This window comes from Neofelis nebulosa, chromosome X, assembly GCF_028018385.1.
Source record: "Neofelis nebulosa isolate mNeoNeb1 chromosome X, mNeoNeb1.pri, whole genome shotgun sequence".
In the NCBI taxonomy this organism is placed as follows: domain Eukaryota; kingdom Metazoa; phylum Chordata; class Mammalia; order Carnivora; family Felidae; genus Neofelis; species Neofelis nebulosa.
The window spans coordinates 13,244,213-13,266,523 of record NC_080800.1 but is presented as its reverse complement, the minus strand read 5'-3'; the positions used below and the strand labels follow the sequence as shown (position 1 = coordinate 13,266,523).

The window sequence follows — 22,311 nt, the reverse complement described above, 5'->3', positions numbered from 1 at the left end:
CAAGAAATTCTTGAGTATCTCCAAGGAGGTTTCAGATACATTATTCCTAGGTTTGAAACACCTTTATCTTCCCTCCTTTTATCTGGCTTAACTCTGCATATACTGTGCATCTCCACTTACATATCGCTCCTCAGGAAATGTTCCCTGGCTCCTTGACTGGAGTAGGAGCTCCTGAGATGTGTTCCCTCAGCACCTGTGTTGCCCAACCAACAATATTCATGACACTCTATTGATTACTTGGTGGATCTGTCTTCCCAGACAGACTCAGGGCCCATCCTAAGTTCCACTGGGGCAGGGACCAAGGCTGTCTGATTCACCACTGTATCCCCAGTGAGTGACCAATAAGTCCTTGTTGAATGGACAAATGGGGGGCAACACAGTAAGTTTTAGGGAAGGGTTTTAGGGAAGTCCCTCATTTCTGTTTGTTTATGATTAGTCTATTTACAATAAATTGGGTAGACAGCCAGATTATTTTGTAACAATATTCTTTGCAGAGAGTCAAAGAAATCTGAAGTTCTAAAAGAGCAGGGTTCCTTTTAAGATTTTCTCTCAGGGGGGCGCCTGGGTGGCGCAGTCGGTTAAGCGTCCGACTTCAGCCAGGTCACGATCTCGCGGTCCGTGAGTTTGAGCCCCGCGTCAGGCTCTGGGCTGATGGCTCGGAGCCTGGAGCCTGTTTCCGATTCTGTGTCTCCCTCTCTCTCTCTGCCCCTCCCCTGTTCATGCTCTGTCTCTCTCTGTCCCAAAAATAAATAAAAAACGTTGAAAAAAAATTAAAAAAAAAAAAAAAAAGAATTCTTTATTAAAAAAAAAAAAAAAAAAAAAGATTTTCTCTCAGGAAAATGTTAAAAAATTTTTTTTGATGTTTATTTTGGAGAGAGAAATAGACAAAGTGCAAAGCGGGAGGGGCAGAGATAGAGGGAGACCAGAATCTGAAGCAGACTCCAGGCTCTGAGCTGTCAGCACAGAGACCAACACGGGGCTCGAACCTGTGAACCTCAAGATCATGACCCGAACCGAAGTTGGACACTCAACCGACTGAGCCACTTAGGCGGCCCTGAGCCACCTAGGCAGCCCTCAGGAAAATGTTTTTAATTAGAATCATCATTTTTATGGGGCGCCTGGGTGGCTCAGTCAGTTGAGCTTTCGACTCTTGGTTTCGACTTAGGTCATGATCTCATGATTCATGAGTTTGAGCCCAACATCCCGGCATCAGGCTCTGCATTGACAGTGCAGAGACTGCTTTGGATTCTCCCTCCCTCTCTCTCTGCCCCTCTCCAACACAGACATTCTCTTGCTCTCTCTCTCAAAATAAATAAAACTTTAAAAAAAAAAAAAAAGAATCATCATTTCTATTCCAAGGAGTACTGCCATTTAAAAACGGTATTTTAGGGACGCCTGGGTGGCTCAGTCGGTTAAGTGTCCAACTTCGGCTCAGGTCATGATCTCATGGTCCGTGAGTTCAAGCCCCACGTCGGGCACTGTGCTAACTGCTCAGAGCCTGGAGCCTGCTTTGGATTCTGTGTCTCCCTCTCTCTGACCCTTCCCCAGTCAGGCTCTGTCTCAAAAAATAAATCAACACTAAAAAAAAAAAATAATAAAAATAATTAAAAATAAATAAATAAATAAATAAATAAAAACTGGTATTTTAGGGGCACCTGGGTGGCTCAGTCGGTTGAGTGTTTGACTTCGGCTCGGGTTGTGACCTTGTGGTTCGCGAGTTTTGAGGCCTGCATTGGGCTCGCTGCTGTCAGTGCAGAGCCTGCTTCAGATCCTCTCTCGCCTTCTCTCTGTTCCTCCCCTGTTTGCTCTTTCCAAAATAAACATTTAAAATACATAAATAAATAAAATCTGGTGTTTTAGCATAAATATCTCAATTCTCAGATTTTAATGAGGTACAGTACACTGAACACAGAGAACACTGGAGAAAGTATAGTTCTCGCCCTCAAGGAATGCCCATTTCCAACCAAATAAAAGACTCAAAGACAAGAGGAGCAAGAATAATCATTAAACAGAAGCACTCAGAGAAGGGAGTAATTAGAGAGTGGTCTGGATTGTGAAGTCAGAGGGAGGGGGGGCATGGGAAAGCATGATAGGAGATTTTCAGGTAAGAAAGCTCACGAAGATGAGAAGTGGCTTATTAGTTTTGCAAATTAACATATCGGCTGACACCAAGTTAAAGGCAGTTTTAACTACATGGTTAGAAAAAGTTGAGACTAAGATAAGAGTTAACAGGAAGTAATAGGAGTACAATGTCCATTTCGAGAACACAGGCATAAAGAGAAGGTCTCAAGTGAAGCAGCAACCAAAGAAAAGGAAGACTAAATAAAATGTGTCCAGTGAGCAAGACTAAGCAACCTTATGAAAGGAGGGGGCAAATTTCAAACACTGAAAGCAGTCATTTTACCTTCATTTTAGACTCATAATCATCCTGGGAAGAATAGGTGTAATCTGCCCAGTTTACAGATAGGTAAGCCAAGGCTCACAGAGGATAAATGATTTGCCCATTAAGATAGTGGCAGACTCTGCTGATGGCCTAGCCAATGCCTATTCCCTTCCTCCTTGGCAAAACAACCCCAGTTTGGTGGGAGCTTATCAAAGCTGGGGGTGGTCTTGGGGACTTCCGACACAATCAAGGTGGTTTTATTAAGCCTCTGTTAGATTTTCCGTAATTTGCAGCTGACTTTTCTGTAATTTGCAACTGATATCACAATAAAGACAATAGTACAGAAAACTCAAACACAGGCTATCTGCTTCTAACTGGCAAGCTTGTGCCCCAAATCCCACACTGCCTCATGTCAGATGAGCAAGTGACAAGGGCTTGAAGAACTAAACGGAATGATAAAGTGGGGGGCGCGGAGTGGCTCAATTGGTTAAACGTCCAACTTTGGCTCAGGTCATGATCTCACAATTTGTGAGTTCAAGCCCCACATCAGGCTCTATGCTGATAGCTCAGAGCCTGGAGCCTTCTTCAGATTTGTGTCTCCCTCTCTCTCTGCCCCTCCCCTGCTCGCATTCTGTCTCTCCCTCTCAAAAATAAATAAACATAAAAAAAAAAAAGATAAAGTGGGAAGGTTCTCAAAGGTTAGAAAAAGCATTAAAATTATCAGAAGAAAGAGAAGAAGGTAGAGTTTGCTCGCTGCTAGAACAGGAAAGAAAATGAGCAGATAGTGATTTCTAAGGCAAAGCTTTAGAAAATTAATATTCTTAAGGCGCAAAATACTGTATTTCATAAAATTTTAGAACCTTCATGTTGGAGGACTTTAGAGGTTACCTAATTGAACCTCTTATCCATGTAGCCCCACTTCTAGGGATAGGGAGCATGTGACTTCAATGGGTAGCCAATTATTACTGTTATCCCCTCTAATTAGGAAATCTTTTCATTTGCCTTGTCATTCCTACCTCTCAGACTTAGATCTGTCCTTTTAACTAACATAAAATGACTTTTCTATGAAAAAAAACTTTCAGAATTTTGAGCAATGCCCCTAAGTTTCTTCTTCAAGCCAAAATCCCCAGTTCTGTTTAGTATTGATCATAAGCCATGGGATCCAAGCTCTTGACCATTTGTACTGTCCTCTTCATGGTAAGCCAGAGTTTGTCATCAGCACTGAATTGGTTATTTTACTTCTGTATCAAAGCAGACGTATATTTTCCTACATACACACTAATTTTTGGAGCCCTTTTAGTCGTACACTAAGCAAGTTAGGCACCTAGAACTTGAAATGCACTTTCCCTACAGAAAAAGAGGATAGCCTAATTAACATAGTTCCACTGCAAATATTAATAGCATTTTTCTTTTTTTAAAAAAAATTTATTTACTTTTGAGAGAGAGAGAGAGAGAGAGAGAGAGAGAGAGAGAGAGAGATTGAGAACAGGGGAGGGGTGGAGAAAGAATCCCAAGCAGGCTCTGCGCTGTCAGTGCAGAGCCTAATGCAGGGCTCAAACTCACCAACTGAACCATGACATCATGACCTGAGCCAAAATGGAGTCAGACGCTTAACTGACTGAGCCACCCAGGCACCCCCTACTAATAGTACTTTTCAAAGGAGAAGAGATGATGGCCCTTCCTTCATTTCTGGGCATGGACTGACCTTAGGGATGGTTTTGAAAAAGCCAAAGCTCATTTTTGGCCACTCTCCCACTTGTTTAAACTATGCAAACGACTCACGTATTGAACGTTCTCAGAGGTATGGACTTTTCTTTAAAAAAAAAAAAAAAAGTACAGGGGCGCCGGGGTGGCTCAGTCGGTTGGGCTTCCGACTTCGGTTCAGGTCATGATCTCATGGTTTGTGAGTTCGGGCCCCACGTCGGGCTCTGTGCTGACAGCTCGGAGCCTAGAGGCTGCTTCTGATTCTATCTCCTTCTCTCTCTGCCCTTCCCCTGCTCTCACTGTGTCTCTTTCTCAAAAATAAAATAAAAACATAAAAAAAATTTCTTAAAAAAAAAAAAAGTACAGATAAACCTTCAATTTGGTCGACTTCAACAAAAACCAAACAACCAGTTTGTACTGAATAATAAGTTACTTTGAGGCATGAGGCCTTCAGGGAGGTTGGGAGGCACTTTTCAGTGAGTTCCCTTATCAACTGTCTCCTTCTGAAGCAGGTGATCCTAGGAGGCTGGAGTTTATCAGGAGGGAGGACCAAGGATGGGAACGTTTGGTTTTAGGTGACGGAATGGAATGTAGGCCTTGGGTGTCCACCACTTGTAACTGGTGAGTTGCCTACATTTACAAATAGATCACCATGAACCAGAAGTATTTAGAGTCCAGCCCTGAAGGCAGGCACTCAACAAATGTTTACAGAACAAATGGGGCTCCCAGGAGAGTCCGTGTAGATTTTAAAAGGCTAAAGAAATGAATCTACTCAGTGGTTGTCAGGCTGAGAGGTGTTTAACTTCAGGTTTTTTAAATTTTATTTTATTTTATTTTATTTTATTTATTTTTAAAAATACTTTTATTTTATTTTTGAGAGACAGAGCACAAGTGGGGGAGGGACAGATAGAGAGGGAGACACAGAATCCAAAGCAGGCTCCAGGCTCTGAGCTGTCAGCACGGAGCCCGATGCGGGGCTTGAACCCACGAACCATGAGATCATGACCAGAGCCGAAGTCGGATGCTCAACCGACTGAGCCACCCAGCCGCCCCATAACTTCAGGTTTTTTTTTTTTTTTAAAAATTTATTTATTTGAGAGAGAAAGACAGAAGGAGAGAGTGGGAGAGGGGCAGAGAGAGGGAGAGAAAATCCCAAGCAGACTCTTCGCTGGATCCCATGAACATGGAGATCATGACCTGAGCTGAAATAAAGAGTCTGACACTTAATGGACTGAGCCACCCAGGTGCCCCTAATTTCAGTTTTTAAAAAATGAGTCTTTTTAAAGACAACATACCTTTTAGGATCAGTACGTAGAAATAAGAAAATATCTGATCATCTCTCTTATCTTTCTGAAGGTTTGTGTGTAAACAAGAACCTTTACATCTTTTTAAAATCACATAAATTTCAGAACCAAAAGAGCTCTCTTATTTGGAAACGACATTTGCAATGTGCCTGTGGGTGGGGAAGTTGGGATTCTCTGTCTTCCTCGTTCTCTGCCCCTCCCCTACTCTTTCCCTCTCAAAATAAATAAACTTAAAAAAAACCCAAACAAACATGAAATTAAAACATCTCTGAGCCTGACTCCCACTTGGGTAGATTCATGGTAGTACTTCCAGCTAACCTTAGCTTCCTCAAACACCAAGAGTCTGGTGAGGAAAGAAAGAGGTGGGAGCATTAGGCTCCAAAGTAGACATCCATATTGAAAATAAATCTATTTTAGAATATTCAGGACTTTGTTACTAAATATAAACATGAAGTTTCAAGTTGATGATAAAGTCCTCACTGTTTTTAATATAATTTATTGTCAATTTGACTTCCATACAACAGCCAGTGCTCATCCCAACAAGTGCCCTCCTCAACGCCCATCACCCATTTTCCCCTCTCCCCCGCTTCCCATCATTCCTGTTTGTTCTCTGTATTTCAGAGTCTCTTATGGTTTGCCTCCCTCCCTCTCTGATTGTAACTATTTTTTCCCCTTCCCCTCCCCCACAGTCTTAAGTTTCTCAAGATCCACATATGAGTGAAAACATATGGTATCTGTCTTTCTCTGTATGACTTACTTCACTTAGCATAACACTCTCCAGTTCCATCCACGTTGCTACAAAGGGCCATATTTCATTCTTTCTCATTGCCACGTAGTATTGCATTGTGTATGTAAACCACAATTTCTTTATCCATTCATCAGTTGATGGACATTTAGGCTCTTTCCATCATTCGGCTATTGTTGAAAGTGCTGCTATAAACATTGGGGTACATGTGCCCCTATGCATCAGCATTCCTGTATCCCTTGGGTACAAGAGTCAGACACTTAACCGACTGAACCACCCAGGCGCTCCCAGCATGTGACTCTTGATCTCAGAGTTGAGAGTTCAAGCCCCAAGTTGGGTGTAGAGATTACTTTAAAAAAAAAAAAAAAAAGTGACTTTTAAAAAAATGTTTATTTATTTTTGAGAGAGAGCATGTGGGGGAAGAGCAGAGAGAGAGGGAGACAGGATTCAAAGCTAGCTCTGCGCTGCAGCAGAGAACTCGATGTGGGGCTCGAACTCACAAACCATGAGATCATGACCTGAGCCCAAGTCGGAGGCTTAACCAACTGAGCCACCCAGACACCGCAGAAGCGACTTTTGCTAGTTCCCTGAAGATCAACGAAAATGGCTCTCTATGTTGTATGAAATGGAGTAAACACCCATACCCTGCTTTTCCTAACATGGTCCCACTTGTATCCATGTCAACTACCTAACATAGCCTCTCTAGTTCTAGTCCAATTCATCTGACATCTTTTGAAAATGGCAAGTTTGTTTCTCCTCAATTTTCTACACAGGAAACAGTTATTCCCTCTTTAGAGATTTTGTTGTACAGCACTTGGTTTTATTTCCCTTGTGCACTGTTTGGGGGCCTTGAGCTGAGGTTCCGTAGTGCCATGATTTTACATTAGATCTATTTTCCCTGCCCCTTCCCCCAAACTTTTTGAATGTTACAGCCTTTCTTTCTTCTTTTAATGTTCATGTATTAATTTATGAGAAAGAAAGAGAGAGAACAAGAGAGGGTAAGCATGAGCCGGGGAAGGGCAGAGAGAGAGAGAGAGAGAGAGAGAGAGAATCCCAAGTAGGCTCTTTCGTGTCAGCAAAGAGCCTGACTCGGGGCTTGAACTCACAAACTATGAGGTCAGGACCTGAGCTGAGATCAAGACGCTTACCCAGGTGGCCGGTTTAGCGCCTTTCTTATTCTAACATGTGTTTCTCCACTTTCAGACTCCAGCCTCCCCTATGCTCTTCTTGCCTTTTAGCAGATTCTTTAAAAATGCTTGCTAAATTTACTATCTACCTTTGCCACAGTTCTCTCGCTTGTAGTGCCACCTGCTTTAGGACTCACCTTCTCAAGGATGTTTTCTTTGATCATTTAAGCCCGCCAAGGTCTCCAGAATCAGAATTACCAGAGTGATGTGTTTATTTTTCAAGCCTACTACTTTCACTGTCCTCCCTAACTAGACTGTGGCTCGCAAAGGGTACGGCCTTTCAAATGAGACAGACCTGGGTTCAAATTCCACTTCTACCATTTGCCATAGCTTTTTTTTTTTTTAAATTTTTTTTTCAACGTTTTTTTATTTATTTTTGGGACAGAGAGAGACAGAGCATGAACGGGGGAGGGGCAGAGAGAGAGGGAGACACAGAATCCGAAACAGGCTCCAGGCTCCGAGCCATCAGCCCAGAGCCTGACGCGGGGCTCGAACTCACGGACCGCGAGATCGTGACCTGGCTGAAGTCGGACGCTTAACCGACTGCGTCACCCAGGCGCCCCTTTTTTTTTTTTTTTTTTTAATTTTTTTTTTTTTTTTCCATTTGCCATAGCTTTGAGCCAGTAACTGTAGGCTTGTTCTCCCAACTCACAGAGGTGTTTAACAGATTAAATGAGAAATCGTCCACAAGCCATCCGGTACTGAAACCTGCATCCCAGACAATAATCGACAAGTACTTTCCCGCCTTAAAAAAAAAATTCCGCTGCACCTAAACCAGCCTGAGGGACGCCTTCGGTAACTCTTCCCGCAATTTACTTCAGACAACACACTCGGCGCTACAGACGCAAAAGGGCACTTTTCCAACCGACTGAAGCTCCCCAACGCCCCCCCGTCCTGGGGGTGGGGGGTGTGGAGGTGAAAGCTCAAGAAATGAATAAAAAAGATTCCCTGTCAAACCTAAAGACGTCGAGCCACACCGCTTTGCGGAGGCCCTGGCTCCCAATGTTTACACACCTCGTAAGGCGGTGACCTGTCACCAGGAACTTGCCCACAATCTGACTGCTGGATGAAGCTCCAGCCTTGCCCAGATCCTCACCAACCTTTCCCGTCCCAAGAGGACCCACAGACACACCTTCCTCCCATTCCACCCGCTCCACACCCCCCAAGCAGTCGGGCCTGCGCCCCGGGCGTCAAGAGGAGGGAGCGGGCATCCCCCTACACTCTCTGGTCCCGAGGGCTGGAAGAGACTCACTGCCGAGGCCTTTCGCCTGGTGAAGGAGCTCCTGGTCCCCCGCTTGCTGCGGCTCCCCCTCCACCGACTCGGTCACCGCTTCGGAGCAGTTCTGGGGTGGAGAGTCTCCCTCCAGCTGCCTGTCTCCCTCAGATTGCCGGCCACCCGCCGCCGGCTGCTCCAAGCCAAACCAACTGCTCAAACTCCGGAACATCCCGCCCGCGGTGCCGCTACCGCGGTCCGGGTCACCGGAGACCCTAACTAGCACCGCCGGCTAGCGACTCCACAACGCTTGTCTCCCGGGGAGATGGCCAGAAATGCGACCCGCGAGCAGCCTGTCTACCCGTCTCCCAGTCTCTATGGCAGCTCCGCCGCCGGCCGCGCGTGCGTCACTTCCACCAAAGGCCCCGCCCCCGTGGGCTGTTTATTTCAGTAACTTTATGACGTGCGTGGAAAGCGGACAAAGGTTTTTCCCAGCGTAGTCCCGCCCTGTCGTCTCTCCTCCTTCCCCAGCGTTTCTAGGTGACTGACCCTGCCGTGTAAACGGGTCTTTGTCACTCTAAGCAGCTTGGCTGCGGGCTCAGCCTCGCTTTGTCAGGCCACGCTGGGCCGTCCACGCAGAAATGGAGGTCTTTAGCCCCTTTATGAGTCCGAATCAAAATTGGCCCCGGGCCTCTAGGTCCAACGACCAATTTACAGGGAATACAGCAGACTAAGGAAAGCGTTAGAGGACCCCATGGGATGCGGGCAGCAGAATCTAAACTGTGAGAAACCACAGGACAAACGACCTTGTTTCTTCAAATAAATTGCAACAGAGGGGAAGGGGAACCTATAGGTTAGAAATGAATTTAGAGACATAATCCATGACAACCAGTGGATTTTATTTGGATACTAAGTCAAGCAAACATTGGGAGAAAAAGTATGACGTTTATAAGAATTGGAAATTTGAGCAATGGATAGTTGATGAAAGTAAGGAATCGTCACATTAAAATTTTAATTGTAGAATACACATAAAACGTATCATCTTAACCATTTTTAAGTGTACAGTTTAGTAGCGTTAAGTGCATTCACATTGTTGTGCAACTATCTCCAGAGCTCTGTGAGTTGCAAAATGCATTAAACAACTCCCCATTCTTTCCTCCCACCAGCCCCTGGCACTCACCAATTTATTTGTCTCTTATGAGTGTGACTACTCCAGGAACTTCATGTAAGTAGAATTATACCGTATTTGTCTTTTTTGTGACTGCCTTATTTCAGTTAGCAAATACCCTTGAGGTCATCCATGTTGTGGCATGTGTCAGAATTTTCTTAAAATTCTGCCTTAACAAAAGGCTGTGTTAAAAAAGGCTGAATATTTCTTTGAGAAAGAGAGGGAGAAAGAGAAAAAGAATCCCAAGCAGGCTCTGCATTGTCAGCATGGAGCCCGATGTGGGGCTGCAACCCATGAACCATAAGATCATGACCTGAGCAGAAATCAAGAGTCAGATGCTTAACTGACTGAGCCACCCAGGTGCCCCATACCACTGTTTGTTTATCCATTTATGTGTTGATGGACATAGGGATTGTTAATCTTTAAATTGTGGTGGTAGTATTGTGTGTATTTAAAGGAGTTCTTATATTTTAGAGAGTTGTACTGAGATATTTACCAATGAAATGATAGGATGTCTGGCATTTGCTTCAAATTAATACAGGATGGGGGGAAATGGGTAGGGATATAGGTGAAACAAGCCTGTCCAGGGGTTGACAGTTGTCCAAGCTGGTGGTTATACTTTATGTCTGCTGCTCTATACTTTTATTTTTTCCCATAATAACATGTAAATAAACAAAAAAATGAGTCAAGTAAACAACTACCCCTCCAAACAATTCATGAACATATTTCACAAGCACAGTCTCAAGCAATCCGTTGGCAAAGGACACCCATGATTCCTCCTCCCACCATTCTGAAAAGAGTAACTTAGTTCCAGTGACTTGTGTGAATACTTGGGGACAGATTGTGATAGATTATGATTCTGATTTCCCTGCTCTCCAGTTTTCCAGCCTGAGGTATATTTACAATTCAGGTCCAGGACTTTAGCTTAATAAACCCAAACAGCTTTATTGAGATATAATTCACATACTACGTAATTAATGTGTTTAAAGTGTACAATTCAATGGTTTTTGGTATATTACACTTAATTTTTTAAATAGTAATAAAATATATATTAAAAAATCTGCCATTTTAACTATTTTTAAAGGTACAATTCAGTGGCATTAATGACATTCCTGCCTGTTTTTAGAGTCAGACCTCTTAGGACGAATGTTTTCTAGGATTTGTGTCAGTGAGAACCTGAAGGTGGTCAACACTTTATTGAGAAGGGATATTTGGTTCAAGTATGATAGAAATGAGCCTAGAATTTCAGTCAGGAGCTTACAGGAATGAAGATTCTAACTTCACCATCTACTAAATGAATAACCTTGACTTGTTATTTGTCCTTTCTGCCCTTCAAGTTTCTTCACCTGCAAAAATATACAGCCAGGGGCCGGGGGGGGGGGGGGGGGCGTTGGGCATTCAGTAAGCAGAGGTAGGGCCCAGCCTATTCCACTTTACTTTTGCTTTATCTCCAGGAGCACCCAAAACCACAGTGAAGGCTGTGTTTCCCAGGGAACAGACAGTTTTACAATTGTTCTGAAAGGTAGAATTCTTCAAAATAAAAAGACTGTAAAAGAGCATGAGCCATCTACTTAATGGCAGACTTCTTTATCATCTCTTTTTTATCCTTATTGCTATGCTGGTAGTAGGCCGTTAATAAACACTTGTTGAATGAGGATATTCTTGTCCCACCCAAATCAGTCAATCTGAATCCTCTTATCAAATCTGTTTTTCTGCTAGATCCACTCCCCCCCCCAACAATTTTGGATTAATGATACAATAGTTATCATAGTAATCCCTTTGTATTCACAAAATATCTTTTATCTGTTAGCTACATAGATGAATAGACTAAGATAAGGATAAGACCCCACATCTTGTGGTGAAGAATCTGGTTTTGGGGGTAAATGTTTTACAATGACTTTGCCACTCATATTAACTAATGTACCTTTGGTCAGGAAACTTCACATCTCTAAGCCTCAGGTTATTCATTATAGAAAGGGGATCATAGTAATTGTCCTGGTTATAAAAAGGGAATGAAGTGTTGAAATGTGGAAGGAAGTCTTACATATGTGGCAGGTAAGTATCACCATTGATGTCAACCCATTTCATAAATGTTCTTTCCACAGGATCCTCTGGGAGACTTGTTTCATAACAAACCTCTCCATGCCTCCAGCCTTCAAAGGTGTTTCCTCCTTTTCAAAAAATGTATTTATTGGCTTTCATGAAGACTTTGGGCTTCCATACAGTTCCTACTGAGTGGAGCCTCTGTTTATTTTTCCAGAAGGTGACATCACCGTCCCTAGCTCCTTCCTGCTTCTTCCTTGACACTACTCTGTCATCCTTGGTGGAGAGAAACTCCCCTTTGCTTTGAAACTCATCTAATTTTTGCCATACAACCCTCCAACCATCCTTGTTGCTGTCATCTATTAGCTTTGGGATCACTCATCCACATTCGCTGAAGATTTGGTTTCTTGGCCTCCATTGGCTCATCCAAGTTCAAAGCCCTCCCTGTCCCGCACACCGGCCTGGTGGGTGCTAGGTCCAATTTCAGTGGTGCCCATCTCATTTGACTCTGTTTTAGCTGTCAGACCCTAAACTGTATCATCTCCTGGAATTACTTACCCTTTGAAGTCTCCAATGCCAACCCCACACTCTGGTGACAATGTGCCAGCTCCCTTATTCCCATAGTCCCTTTGTCTTTAGTTCTCTTTTCTTTCTTCTAGTCTGTCAGCTCCACATTGCTGTCAGTCCTTCCCTGCGTGGACTAGACTCTTAGTGCATTACCATAATCAGATTTTCTCAGGCCCTTAACTGCCTCACTCTTTTTCCCTCTACTCAGCCCACAAACTGCTTTAATCATAAATATCCATATTTATAGCTCTACCTATATAGCTGGCAAAATCACAGCTGGCCACCGTTACGCAACAGTGGTTATGACTCCTCTAGGTCTTCAATGACACTTGTCTCACTTGGCACTCTAGTGACTCTCACTGATTATTCACAATTTTCACCACTTTCCTAACTCTTCTATCTCAATTCCCATCCCTTCTATTGTCCAGTTAGATCCTTTCTCCTTCAGCGGTTTGTGTTCCTCCCTTTGCCTTAAAAACGTGTGTCCTCTCCCAGCCCCAGCCAGCCTCCAAACACTTTTTAAAAAATATTTTTTATGTTTATTTTTGAGAGAGAGAGAGAGAGAGAGAGAGAGAGACAGAGCACAAGTCGGGGAGGGGCAGACAGAGAGGGAGACATAGAATCCAAAGCAGGATCCAGGCTCTGAGCTGTCAGCACAGAGCCTGATGCAGAGCTCGAACCCATGGACCTCGAGACCATGACCTGAGCCCAAGTCTGAAGCTCAACCGACTGAGCCACTCAGGCGCCAGAAATCCTCCAAATACTGTTAAACAGTCTGGAAGCCCTGATTGTCCTTTCCCAACCCAGCTTCGCCCCCTCTCCCCTTCACTAGTAGTGTTTGAGGAACTTTACTGATTTGTTTTATTAAATATTTTATTTAAAACTTTAAAAAATGTTTATTATTTTTGAGAGAGAGAGACAGAGGGCGAGTGGGGGTGGGGCAGAGAGAGTGATACTCAGAATCCCAACCAGGCTCCAGGCTCTGAGCAGTCAGCCCAGAGCCTTGTGCAGGGCTCGAACTCAGGATTGTGAGTTCATGACCTGAGTGGAAGTCCCACGCTTAACCACTGAGACACTCAGGAGTCCCCAAAATTGTATTCTTAAGTAATCGCAACACGCAACATGGGGCTGGGACCTACAATCCCCAGATCGGGAGTCGCAGGCTCCACCCAGCCTGGCGCCCCAAGGAACTTTAATGATTTCAATAGACGTGTCGAGCTGCCTCCAGACTGCAAGCCCCTCAAAGGCAGGAATCGAGTTTTATTTGCGTCCTCTTCTTAGCGTTCCTGCAGTTCCTGGAGTGCAGTAAGGGTTCCACAAACGTTTGTGACAGCGTGAAGCTCTTTACAGTGGTGAGAACTGGACGGGAGGACCCAAGCCAGGGTGTCGCCTTGCCTAGAGGCAGGGGCTCGCCGGGAACGTGGCGTTCACCCGCGCTTCCGAAGTGCCTCTGCTAAGTGAGCCACGGAGGGGAGGAGCAGTCCCCGGGCTGAACGAGGCCTGGGGCCAAGTGCATCCAGGGCGGAGGGTGGCGGGAAGCTGTCTGTGCCTGAGGAGTCACTTTTTAGGTGCTGGTTTTGGAACATTGCACAAACGCGGGTGCAAACCCCAAGCTCACCAGCGTGAGTCAGCGGGGCCGGCAGCAGCAGGAGAGGGAAAGGTGGGCGAGGAGGGCGCCGCGCACCCCGAGGCCCGCGCGGGCAGCGGGAAGGACTCGGTGGCTACAAGCGACACCCCTAGCGGCGGCCCCTTCCCCAGCCCTACAGGTGAGCGCGGGCCCGCCGCGGGGCGGAGCGCGCCGTCCCTACTGGCCACCCTCCCGGCGCCACCACCACCGCCGCAGGTAACCCCCCTCCCGGACCTTCCCCGGACCCCCAGGGCCTCCGAGCCCCCAGCCCCGGCGCGCACGTGGGGCCGGGCGCCTTTGTCCGCTCGCCGATGGCGCCCGCGCCGAGTCGAGAGGGGCCGGCAGCCGGGCGCGTCCCCGCACCCCGCGCACGCAGACTGCCGGCGGACGGCGGACGGGCGGGGGCCGGGGCTGCCCTGCCCGCGCCCAGTGCCGTCGGAACCTGCCGTGCGGCGGCCCCGCGATCCGGCCTCCCGAGCGTCGCGTCCCCTGGGTGCGCTTCTCCCCGCACGGGCCTCGGAAGGGGGCGCAGGGGCAGGCTGCGCCCCGGGCTCCATTTCTCCCTGGCCTCGGGAGCCGGGAGAGCCCCGAGATGGCGTTGGCGGAAGTGAAGCCCCGCGTGGAGTGAAATGGCCTTTCTGTCCCCTCCCCCGCCTGGTGCACTCCTTAAACAACGACCCTAGCATTTTCCCCAGAATAGCTGCTAAGGGCGCACTGTGGCTAAGTACGCAGCTGTTACAAAATAGCTTTCTTTTTGCAGCAGTTTTTACGGATTTGATGTGTAATTTACATGCAACGAAATGCACCCATTTTAAGGGTGCAGATCAGGGATTTGACAAATTATACACCCGTGTGATCGCTACCCCAACTTTGACGTAAACCATTTACATCACCCCAGAAAGTTCCCTCGTGCCCCTTTCCAGTCAATCCACCCCTCCCCAACCTGCCTGATTTCTATAATAGCTTAGTTTTGCCTGCTTTAGAACTTAATAAAATGGGATCATTCAGGAAGTACTCTGTTTGTGACTAATACGTTTTAAATGGCTGTCACTGAGAAGGTGTGTCTTGGTGCTTCTGACATTTTTAATTGCTCAAGGCCCGCAGCTGTCCAGTGTGGCAGCCACTGGCCACGTGTGGCTCTTGAGCGTTGGAAATATGGCGAGTCTGAATTGAGATGTGCTCGAAGTACCAAATTTTGAAGACTAGTACAAAAAAAAAAAAGGGTTGTAAAATACCTCACTAATGAATTCTGATATTGATTATATGTTAAAATGATACTATTTTGGATACATTGGGTTAAGTAAGATATTGTTAAATTAACTTCATCTATTTCTTTTACTTTTTAAATCGGCTACTACTACTAAATTTAAAGTTACACCGGTGGTTCCTGTAATGTTTTTATTGGACAGCAGACAGAGCAGCTCTACACACTCCTGTTTTACAAACTGTTTTACAAACAGTTCCGTTCACTGCATATTAAAAAAAAAAAAAGAGTAAATGAAAACTTTAGTCTTCAAATGGGGAAGAACATATAGATTCAGGGAAGTAGCCTAAAGAGCCTGATTTTTCTTACAGTTTTAAAACTTTGCTTGAAACTTACTGCCTTGCTTACAAGTCGAAAGGAGTAGGTGTCTCTTCGATATTAAGTTACATTTTCAAGAAGAACATTGTAAAATATCTGATGTGCTTAAAAAAGGTTATCTTGTGCCTTTGAGAATATAAAAAAGTAGTAATTGCCTACAGCCCAACCACCTAAGTATTAAAATTTAGCTTTTTGAGGTACTTTTGATAAGTTTTCATTAAAAAATATAATTGAGATCATGTATTCGATTTTATATCCTTGTATATAAGGGAATTTTTTATGAAAAATTCTTAGGCTTTTTGACAACCACATAATGAGACTTCACATGAATGCACTCTTGTTTTCAATGGCATTTTTTGATTTTGCTAACTTTCACAAATAGGAAGTCATTTATTTTTATTTTTATTTAAAAATATTTTAATGTTTATTAAGTTTTGAGAGAGACAGAGCGCAAGCGGGGGAGGGGCAGACAGAGAGGGAGACACAGAGTCTGAAGCAGGCTCCAAGCTGTCAGCACAGAGCCCGACACGGGGCTGGAACCCAGGAACCACCAGTTCATGACCTGAGCCCTGAACTACAGAGGGACCCCAGGAAGTCATTTTAATAGTGTCACAGTGCAAGTATAAGTTACAGTTACAGCAGTGCTCATTTTGTACCGGAACCAAATGAAACTTTGTTCAACCCATGCGCAGCAAGCCAATAAAAACTGACACTGAGCTTTTTGCAGTAAAGGAAGATAGGCTATTTATTGGTGTGATGCTACCTAGGAGAACAGGGAGCTAATCCTCTAAAGTTCCTAACTCCCTAATGGTTTGCAAGTGAGGGATTTTAAGGGCAAGATTTGGGGCAGGGTCGACTAGTTTTAAGGTGGATGCCATGAGATCATGCTAACAGGTGCTCGGGTGCTCCTTCCTCTGACTTTGTGTTTATGTTGGAGATTTCATTAGGTACACCTGGTAATTACGTCTTTACTTGTAAGCGAATGGAGTTGCAATCCTATGGGTTCCTTGGATTGCTATTCCTAGTCCAGCTGCGGCTCGGGGCGATATGACCTCTAGTATTCATTCTTTCCTCTCAACTGACAAAACGCACGCTGGCTTCAATTTGCCCCTTAATCCCATAGGAAAGGTGAAGTCCAAGAGGGCAGGGGTCTTGCCTTTTTGTTCATCCCCATAGCCCCAGGACCTGGGAGCATGTCAAGCATAATAGACATTTAATAAACACTTGTGAGCTGATTGAATGGTGAGCAGAGTGCTGTGAAAAATGCTAACGGCTAACTTTCATTGAGCACTTGGGCACTCTCTTTGTAAATGCCCACATGCCCGTATACCGCGGGCACTATTATTATGTCTGTGGACTGCACAGGTAGGGAAATTCAAGGTTTAGAAAAGCTGAAAAAGTTGCCCAGGGTCAGAGTTGTAAATAACAGAGTGAACATTTGAACCCGGGCTGTCTGACTCTAGAGGAGGGGCACTTATCAAAACAGAAGAAATCAACAGAGGAGTGGGTAAGGGAGAGCTGTGAAGAAATTACCCCTATAATGACCACCTGGGCCAGTGGGAGTGGAAAGAGGCGAATATTCAGATGTATTGTGGATCCACAGGAGGACCGTTCTGGGTTTGGACTGATTGTGAATCTTTTATGCTAAATTTAGCTGCAGTCAATGGAATGCCAGCTGGCTAGGGAAGGGGAACAATGGCACTGGATGTGATCACCTGTAGTGTGTAGACAAAGGTAGGTCCAGGGACTTAGGGAAGCCATTTGGGATGGGACATATGTGTATAAAAGTATATACTTATATGTATGTGTATATCTATATATCTATATCTGTATACTTTTTTAAAGTTTATTTATTTATTTGGGGCAGGGAAGGAGAAGTGGGGGAGGGAGAGAGAGAATCCCAAGCAGGCTCCACACCATCAGCACAGACTCTGATGCAGGGCTCCAACTCATGAACCGTGAGATCATGACCTGGGCCAAAATCAAGAGTCAGATGCTTAACCGACTGAGCCACCTGGGCTCAGTGTATTTTGTATGGCTTCATATGTATTTTGGATGGCTTCAGTTTACTTGCCTTGACCATGGTCGACTAGTTTAAATTGAACTCAGAGCTCTGAAGTGAGGTATAACCTTATACACCTTCAAATCATGATAGTTTGTTTTGAAAGTAAATTACAAAATCAGAATGGGCATCAGCTGACCTCTAATCTATAGCTCATTCAATCCTCACAACCACCTATGAGATTTTTTAAAATGTTGGCTTATTGATTTTTTTAAGAAAACAGACTTTGTGTTTTTGAGCAATTTTAGGTTCATAGCAAAACTGAGCGGTAAGCACTGAGTTCTCATATATCCCCTGCCCCCACAGGCATAGCCTTCCCCACTGTCAACATCTGGAACCAGAGTGGTTCATTTGTTACAACTGATGAACCTACATTGATACATTATTATCATCCAAAGTCCATTAGACTACATTGGCGTTTGCTTTTGGTGTTTTACATTCTGTGGGTTTGGACAAATCCATAATGATGTGTATCCACCATTAGAATATCACACAGAACAGTTTCACTGCCCTAAAGATCCTCTGTGCTCTGCTTATTCATCCTTCCCTCCCCCTAAACTCTGGCAACCACTGATATTTTTATTGTCTCCATAGTTTTGCCCTTTCCAGAATGTCAAATAGTTGGAATCATACAGGATGAATGTAACGTTTTCAGATTGGCTTCTTTCGCTTGGTAATATGCATGGCAGTTTCCCCCATGTGTTTTCATGGCATGATAGTTCATTCCTTTTTAGTGCTGAATAATGCTCCAAGGAACTGCTATTTTTTTTTAAGTTTATTTATTTATTTGTGGGGGTGGGAGGAGTGGAGAGAGAGGGAGAGAGCATCCCAAGCAGCCTCCATGCTGTCAGTGCAGAGCCTGATGTGGGGCTCGATCTCACGAAAACGTGAGATCATGACTTGAGCTGAAGCCAAGAATTGGATGCTTAACTGACTGAGCCACTCGGGCGCCCTGGGACTGGTATCTTTTATCCTATTTCACAGATAAAGAAACAGGCACAGAGGGGATTAGCAACTTGCCCAGATACAATCAGTACAGATCAGTTTGATTATAGGTCCTTGTCTCTTCTGGGGCAGGTGGGTGGCTCAGTTGGTTAATTGTCCGACTTCGGCTCAGGTCATGATCTCGTGGTTCATGAGCTTGAGCCCTGCGTCAGGCTGTGTGCTGACAGCTCAAGGCCTGGAACCTGCTTTGGATTCTGTGTCTCCCTCTCTTTGCTTTCCCCTCCCCCTCCCACTCCGTGTCTCTCTCTCTCTCTGAAAAATAAATAAACATTAAGCAAAAATTTTACCATGCCTCTGAATTCCATGAAAATTTGGTTTCTCGTGATGAAAAGCAAGAGTTTTTCACGTGACAGAGTTGGGGTAAATGGAAAATCGGGGCAATGGAGCCAGCCACTTTGCTTGCAGAAAGTTTCCACAGCTTCCTGCATATCGACGAAAATGGAAAACCTAGAAAATAAGATTTTGTTTCAAAAATTTACTTTATATGGAAAAATGCTGTCTGCTTTTGAAATTCTGGTTTAACCCCCTCCTGCTTCACTGGTTTGAGAATATGTTTCTCTTCCCTGACCCTTAATTTTATTATCTTTCAGATTATATCTGGGTGCTGGCACCTAGCCACTCATCTCCCAATGAAGTACATTCTGGTCACTGGAGGGGTCATCTCAGGCATTGGTAAAGGGATCATCGCGAGCAGCATTGGAACGATTCTCAAATCATGTGGACTCCGAGTCACTGCCATCAAAATTGACCCTTATATTAACATCGATGCAGGCACTTTTTCACCTTATGAGCACGGTATGAGAGAATAATTTCCCCGTCTTATAAAGCATGGGGTTAAATTGCAGTTCTTTCTTGTATTTTGGGTAATTTCTTTAGGATAGAGTTCCAGAAGTAGAGTTGCTGGATCATACATTATGAACATGTGTATGAGGATACCATTTTGATTGTACCTTTTGCAGTACAAATTATGTTTTTTATTTTACAATAAAGGTAATATACTTCTCTTAACATTTCATTGTTAAGAGAAGTCAGACAATATAGATCATATTGACAGTTATATTGACAATATAGACTGTCATGAAGAAAATAAAAATCATCCATTTCCCACCACTTGGGGCAACTATTAGTAATGTTGACATTTGAGTATATATGCCAATTACTTTTTAAAAGATATTAGCACTTACATACTTTATTTTTTTTTTACTATTTATTTATTTTTGGGAGATAGCGCACACGAGCAGGGGAGGGGCAGAGAGGGCGACAGGGGATCCAAAGCGGGCTCTGTGCTGACAGCAGAGAGCCCTATGTGGGGCTCAAACTCGCAAACTGGGAGATCATGACCTGGGCCAAAGTCGGCTGCTTAACCGACTGAGCCACCCAGGAGCCTCTAGATACTTTCTTTTTAAACTTTTTACATGCAAGCAGGAAAGTGCATAGATTGTAAGTGTACCACTTGATAAGATGAACATACTGTGTAGCTGGCCCCCAGATCAAGAAACAGAAACCCCTATTTGCTCCTTCCATCTTTCCCCACCAGAAACCACCAAGGTGACTGCTATCCTGTCTTCTAACACCATAGATTACTTTTGCTTATTCTTTTTAGCTTTATTCTTTTTTTACTTTTTCATCATATTTTTATTACGTATTACATAATACACTGTGTGCTGCGTAACCTACTAGTAGGGATGAGCATTAACAGAGTTATTTTTCAACAATTAGGAAAATGCTTCCGTAATGTTCTCTAAACTTTTTGACACATCGTAAAGATTAACTCCAGACATTACTTTTGCTTTTTTTTTGAACTTTAAATGAATTGGATCTTATAGTCACACTAGTTTTTAATCTAATTTTTACAACAATGTAATGTGGACATTTATATATATTTTATACTCTTAAAGGCTGCACACAATCTGTACAATAATAGGAAATAATTTCCAGTGTATCGATATTATAAATAACACTGTGATGGAAATCTTGAAGTCTTATTTTTTTAAACATAAATGCCTGTGTGCAGAATTTTTGATGTCACATATGCTTTTCAGGCTTTTGGCGTATGATGTATATTACCAAAGGTTTTTAGGCTCATGATCCCTTATCTATAACTCTAAAATCAAAAAAGTTCTGAAAACTTAGAATTCTTCATAAGTTTGTGGTTATTTATAGTCTTTTTTCAAAAGTTTTGAAAATTGAAAAATCTTCATAAAGGTGTGGCTATTTCTAGTCTTTATTCTACTTGGAATATGTTTTGATTCTTTTTTTAAAAAAATAAGGTTTATTTATTTATTTTGAGAGAGAGAGAGAGAGAGAGAGAGAGAGAATGAATCACAAGCAGGTTCCACGCTGTTAGCACAAAGCCTGATGCAGGGCTTGAACTCATGAACTGTAAGATCATGACCTGACCTGAAATCAAGAGTCAGATGCTTAACTGGCTGAGCCATCCAGGTGCCCCTGGAATGTGTTTGATTCTTTATTTCACTTGGAATGTGTTTGCATTTGAAGTGTTTTCTAATATATAGAGTGTTTTCTATAGTACCTTTCCATAATCTGAAAAACTTCAAATTTCAACTTCCATCTTGTTTCCAAGAATTTTCTGATAAAGGCTGTGTATCTGCACCAATTTATATACACATCAACTGCATAAGAAGACCTGTATTTTTATATCCCTGCTGAATATTATTCTTTTTAAACCTTACTAACCAGAGAGAAAACCAAAACACAAAACAAAACAAAAAGTATCTCATTGTTCTAATTTGGATTTCTTTGATTTTCATTTTGTCTGTGGAATGACTTATTGAAGTCAATGATAGATTATATTTTTGTTTGAAACCATTACACAACTTCCTTCTGTGGAGTAAATTTCCTTGTCCCATTGACTTTGGACTTTGGTCATGTACAGTGGTTCAATCGTCCAGGTCTGTTTGGAATTTTCGTGGTTTTGAAACTGAAAGTCCAAACCCTGGGAACCCTATTAGTCCTGGGTAAACCTGAGAGATTGGTCACCTTATTTGGCCACGTGATTAGTTTTTCCCTAGGAGACATTAGTGAATGTGACATCTGCCTTGTTGAAGCAGAAATTTTCGGTACCGTGGCATAATCTGGCTCTGTCTCTTTGGTGCTTCTGCTCTCCTCCCTGAGAACTGCCTGCCCCGTGTAGGTCTGGGTCTTGGAATGAGATGGAGTAGACACACAACTGCCCCACAGCCCCCATGTAACTCAAGGGAGAAATCAATAAGCATTTTGTAAGTCACTAAAATTTTAGGGTTGTTTGGTGTGCAGCAAAATTGGCTAATGCCATGTGCTATGCCAATTTTCCTTTGGATTTTTTAAAATGATTTTCAAGAATACTTTATGTAAAGTGTATTAACATATATATATATATATATATATATATATATATATATATAAACCATATATATATGGTTTTACTCTATTTGAAATTTGCTTTAACATTACCTCTGTTTGTCACTGATGAATTTCAACTTGCCATTTATGTGATTAAATATATCAACTGTTTCCTTTATGGTTTCTGCCTTTGATGTCACTTTAGGCTTCTCTGCCACAGGAATATTTAAATACTCATCTATATTTTCTTATGGATCTATATTTATAGTTTCATTTCCTTTTGCTTTAACATTGATAACACATCTGGAATGTATGAAGATGTAACATAATTTTTTTTCTTTTTTCTTTTTCTTTTTTTTTTTGTTTTGATTAGCCAACT

At 43.4% G+C, this 22,311-nt stretch overlaps 2 protein-coding genes across 5 annotated transcripts in view; one reads left to right on the top strand and one right to left on the bottom strand.

Annotated features, from left to right (window-relative positions):
- Nucleotides 1-8,924, bottom strand: part of SYAP1 (synapse associated protein 1) — a 32,225-nt gene extending 23,301 nt beyond the window's left edge. Inside the window, exon 1 of the mRNA XM_058714405.1 lies at nt 8,576-8,924. Within this exon, the coding sequence (XP_058570388.1) occupies nt 8,576-8,768 (193 nt within the window). The 5' untranslated portion in view covers nt 8,769-8,924. The remainder of the gene's footprint in view (nt 1-8,575) is intronic.
- A 165-nt stretch (nt 8,925-9,089) lies between these two features.
- Nucleotides 9,090-22,311, top strand: part of CTPS2 (CTP synthase 2) — a 104,908-nt gene continuing 91,686 nt past the window's right edge. Inside the window, exons 1-3 of one of the 4 annotated variants that reach the window (XM_058714403.1) lie at nt 9,090-9,523; nt 9,703-9,761; nt 19,181-19,385. In XM_058714403.1, coding sequence (XP_058570386.1) covers nt 19,220-19,385 — 166 coding nt within the window. In that variant the 5' untranslated portion in view covers nt 9,090-9,523; nt 9,703-9,761; nt 19,181-19,219. Of the gene's footprint in view, nt 9,524-9,702; nt 9,762-13,542; nt 13,667-13,973; nt 14,158-19,180; nt 19,386-22,311 lie in introns of those variants that run through there. The other 3 variants (XM_058714404.1, XM_058714402.1, XM_058714401.1) reach the window with 3 other exon arrangements.